General features: G+C 37.7%; 1 protein-coding gene across 1 annotated transcript; it reads right to left on the reverse strand.

Annotated features, from left to right (window-relative positions):
- Positions 1–2782: 2782 nt before the first annotated feature.
- On the reverse strand, positions 2783–4766 carry LOC121842347 (toll-like receptor 13). Its single transcript, XM_042312335.1, has 2 exons — positions 3224–4766; positions 2783–3143 (listed from the first exon to the last, which is right to left on the reverse strand). The coding sequence occupies exon 1, from the start codon at positions 4662–4664 to the stop codon at positions 3339–3341; it is 1326 nt and encodes a 441-aa protein (XP_042168269.1). The 5' UTR covers positions 4665–4766; the 3' UTR covers positions 2783–3143; positions 3224–3338.
- Between the last annotated feature and the right edge of the window lie 259 nt (positions 4767–5025).

Genomic DNA, 5025 nt, shown 5'->3' on the forward strand with positions numbered 1-5025 from the left:
CATTTAGTTAAACAACTAGCAATTACATTTAGTTAAACAACTAGCAACACATTGAGTTAAACATCTAGCTACTGCATTTTAGTTAAACAACTAACAACACATTTAGTTAAACAACTAGCAACTAGATTTAGTTAAACAACTAGCAACTACATTTAGCTAAACAACTAGCAACTACATTTAGCTAAACAAATAGCAACTACATTTAGCTAAACAAATAGCAACTACATTTAGCTAAACAACTAGCAACTACATTTAGCTAAACAACTAGCAACTACATTTAGCTAAACAACTAGCAACTACATTTAGCTAAACAACTAGCAACTACATTTTAAACAACTAGCAACTACATTTAGCTAAACAAATAGCAACTACATTTAGCTAAACAACTAGCAACTACATTTAGCTAAACAACTAGCAACTACATTTAGCTAAACAACTAGCAACATGATTTAGCTAAACAACTCACAATTACATTTAGTTAAACAAATAGCAACACATTGAGTTAAACATCTAGCTACTGCATTTTAGTTAAACAACTAGCAACTAGATTTAGCTAAACAACTAGCAACTACGTTTAGCTAAACAACTAGCAACTACATTTAGCAAAACAAATAGCAACTACATTTAGTTAAACATCTAGCTACTGCATTTTAGTTAAACAACTAGCAACTAGATTTAGCTAAACAACTAGCAACTACATTTAGCAAAACAACTAGCAACTACATTTAGCTAAACACTAGCAACTACATTTAGTTAAACAACTAGCAACTACATTTAGCTAAACAACTAGCAACTACATTTAGCTAAACAAATAGCAACTACATTTAGTTAAAACACTTGCAACAACATTTAGCTAAACAACTAGCAACTACATTTAGCTAAACAAATAGCAACTACATTTAGTTAAAACACTTGCAACAACATTTAGCTAAACAATGGCATTACATTTAGTCATTAAAACAAATGGTCATTGGTCATTCATGTACATTAATAACTGCTTTGGTCAGTTAAAATAACTGCTTCATGGTCATTGGTCATTCATGTATAGTCATTAATAACTGCTTCATGGTCATTGGTCATTCATGTATAGTCATTAATAACTGCTTCATGGTCATTGGTCATTCATGTATAGTCATTAATAACTGCTTCATGGTCAATGGTCATTCATTAATCGATGGTCATTAATATAACTGCTTCATGGTCATTGGTCATTCATGTATAGTCATTAATAACTGCTTCATGGTCATTGGTCATTCATGTATAGTCATTAATAACTGCTTCATGGTCATTGGTCATTCATGTATAGTCATTAATAACTGCTTCATGGTCATTGGTCATTCATGTATAGTCATTAATAACTGCTTCATGGTCATTGGTCATTCATGTATAGTCATTAATAACTGCTTCATGGTCATTGGTCATTCATGTATAGTCATTAATAACTGCTTCATGGTCATTGGTCATTCATGTATAGTCACTGCTTCATGGTCATTGGTCATTCATGTATAGTCATTAATAACTGCTTCATGGTCATTGGTCATTCATGTATAGTCATTAATAACTGCTTCATGGTCATTGGTCATTCATGTATAGTCATTAATAACTGCTTCATGGTCATTGGTCATTCATGTATAGTCATTAATAACTGCTTCATGGTCATTGGTCATTCATGTATAGTCATTAATAACTGCTTCATGGTCATTGGTCATTCATGTATAGTCATTAATAACTGTCTTCATGGTCATTGGTCATTCATGTATAGTCATTAATAACTGCTTCATGGTCATTGGTCATTCATGTATAGTCATTAATAACTGCTTCATGGTCATTGGTCATTCATGTATAGTCATTAATAACTGCTTCATGGTCATTGGTCATTCATGTATAGTCATTAATAACTGCTTCATGGTCATTGGTCATTCATGTATAGTCATTAATAACTGCTTCATGGTCATTGGTCATTCATGTATAGTCATTAATAACTGCTTCATGGTCATTGGTCATTCATGTATAGTCATTAATAACTGCTTCATGGTCATTGGTCATTCATGTATAGTCATTAATAACTGCTTCATGGTCATTGGTCATTCATGTATAGTCATTAATAACTGCTTCATGGTCATTGGTCATTCATGTATAGTCATTAATAACTGCTTCATGGTCATTGGTCATTCATGTATAGTCATTAATAACTGCTTCATGGTCATTGGTCATTCATGTATAGTCATTAATAACTGCTTCATGGTCATTGGTCAGGCTTCATGGTCATGGTCATTCATGTATAGTCAATAACTAACTGGTCTGGTCATTCATGTATAGTCATTAATAACTGCTTCATGGTCATTGGTCATTCATTCATGCTTATGGTCATTGGTCATTAATAACTGCTTCATGGTCATTGGTCATTCATGTATAGTCATTAATAACTGCTTCATGGTCATTGGTCATTCATGTATAGTCATTAATAACTGCTTCATGGTCATTGGTCATTCATGTATAGTCATTAATAACTGCTTCATGGTCATTGGTCATTCATGTATAGTCATTAATAACTGCTTCATGGTCATTGCTCATTCATGTATAGTCATTAATAACTGCTTCATGGTCATTGGTCATTCATGTATAGTCATTAATAACTGCTTCATGGTCATTGGTCATTCATGTATAGTCATTAATAACTGCTTCATGGTCATTGGACATTTATGTTTTGTCATTCACTGCAGTGCACAGTAGTCACACCCTTTTTCAGTTCCTCTTAGCAACAAATATACAAACAAAGATATGTGTTAGCAATTAGGTGTTTAAAAATACAAATAGGATCTGATAAAATTTAGGGAATTTATAAAATGTTTAGGCTTTTTTATGAGCAATTTAAATAAGGCTATTAAAAGTAATTTCAGATGAATCGCAAAAAGTACACTCCAGACAGAGCATTTAAAAGGAATTGACAAAACAAATTTCAAACAGCGGTAGACATTTTGTACGGAGGACTTTTAACAACAAATTCAACAGCTCAACATGTGTCAACATTGCATCTGCAATAACACAAGGTTCTACATCAACCTCTGATGTCACATTGCTGTCCACAAGGTTCTACATCATCCTCTGAAGTCAAATTTCTATACCCAAGGTTATACATCAACCTCTGATCTCAGGCTTGAGTCCACAAGGTTCTACATCATCCTCTGAAGTCAAATTTCTATACCCAAGGTTATACATCAACCTCTGATCTCATGCTTCAGTCCACAAGGTTCTACATAAAACGCTGATGTCTAGCTTGAGTCCACAAGGTTCTACATCAACCTCTGATGTCACATTTCTGTACACAAGGTTCTACATCAACATCTGATCTCATGCTCAGTCTGAGGTTTCAGTTTAGCCCACAGTCTGTCCCAGAATGCCTGGTGCTGATGGGGGTCCTGGGGCCAGTCCAGATAAGTCCTGGTTTTCAGCAGGCGAGCCAGCCTGTGGTGGGCAGACAGCTGGCGAGGGGGGATCTTCTCCAGGAAGACGAGGAGGAGGATGTCCCTTTGCTCCACCTGCAGCCTGTAGGTGGCCAGCTTCATCTCCAGAGAGCACCAGTTACTGCGTAGGTAGTGGCGGCTGACTAGGCAGAGGGTGTGGCGGCTCCGGTAGAGGCTGTCTGTGATGTTCTCCACAATGTCCTTCCCCAGCTGGAAGTCCCTGCTGTGCAGACAGAGGCGCAGGAAAGGAGGACCCCTCTGCTCCAGATTAGGTAGCAGCTCCTCCACCACCCAGCGCTCGTCCTTCCCGCTATAGGAGACAAACGCATCGTAGTGGTAGCGCCCCCTGGTGTTGGATCGCATGGCTTCTAACAGCCAGCCAAGGGTGATGTGGTAGAGGGGGAGGAGGTAGGGGCCGGCCAGGTTATGGACCAACACCACCAGCATGAAGAACAGGACTCCCAGGCCAGTCGCAACAAAGAGCACAAAGCCAACCTCTGTTGTGCAGTTGGCTTCTGTGTACTTGACAAAATTAGGTGTGTCTATTCCATTGTCCGACAAGCATATCAAGTCCTCCAAAGCATACATACCGGTTTTAGCATACGGACCAAGCATGATCACTTCAACCTGCCTGCACCCCTTTGCCCATGTAATGAGCCAAGCATTATCACAACTGCAAAACATCTGTAAATGATCAAATGTCAAATGCTTAAGGCTAGAGAGAGGTTCAGTAAAGCTATAGAATACATTATAAATGTTCTCTATATGCAAATACACTATTTGCAAAGATTTCAAGTCTTTAGTTAAACTCCCCTCTAAAGAATAAATCCTGCAGTTGTCAAGTTCCAGATCCTCCAGTTTGGTCAAGTTGTGAAAAATGATGTCGGCAGAACGCTGTGTTAAAAGATCCACCTGTCGTAGAGTCAGTTTCCTCAGGTGAATCAGCTGATTAATTGATGTTAAATCAACCCTTTTAGCTGAAAGCTTCGTTCTGTAGTCAAATGTCTCCACAGACGTGAAGTACTTTCCCATGAATTCAGATCCACAAAGGAATTCTTCAGCTTCAGCATGAAGATGGGTTACAGACTGAAAGAAAGGTCTGTCACAGTCCTGAAATGACACCGTCTGGCCTTTGAGCTGGAGACTCAGGTTCTGTTTAGATGTGATGTTACTGCCGATAGTCAACTGCATTGGCCTCATAGCTGAACTAATGTACAGATGAGTCAGTTGACTCAGAATTCCACCAAATATAAGTGTCAGATTCAGCTTGATCACAGGTTCTGTTAGTGGATTGTGCACTTGCCCGAGAAACACTTGTCTAAGAGACATGAGGTGTGTGAAAGACATTGCCTCAATGTTGTGAATAAGTGGATTGTTCCTGAGGTCTAACCATGTCAAACTATGTAAACCATAAAATGTGTTTGCATTTATCTGTGTTATGTCATTACTTGTAATGTCCAAGGACTCCAGATTTGTTAATCCCAGGAAAGCAAAGTCTTCAATGTTTGAAATTAAATTCTGTTTTATATCCAGATACAGGAGCTTAACAAGACAGATAAAT

The sequence above is a fragment of the Oncorhynchus tshawytscha genome, unplaced genomic scaffold (genome assembly GCF_018296145.1).
Source record: "Oncorhynchus tshawytscha isolate Ot180627B unplaced genomic scaffold, Otsh_v2.0 Un_contig_14302_pilon_pilon, whole genome shotgun sequence".
Lineage (NCBI taxonomy): Eukaryota > Metazoa > Chordata > Actinopteri > Salmoniformes > Salmonidae > Oncorhynchus > Oncorhynchus tshawytscha.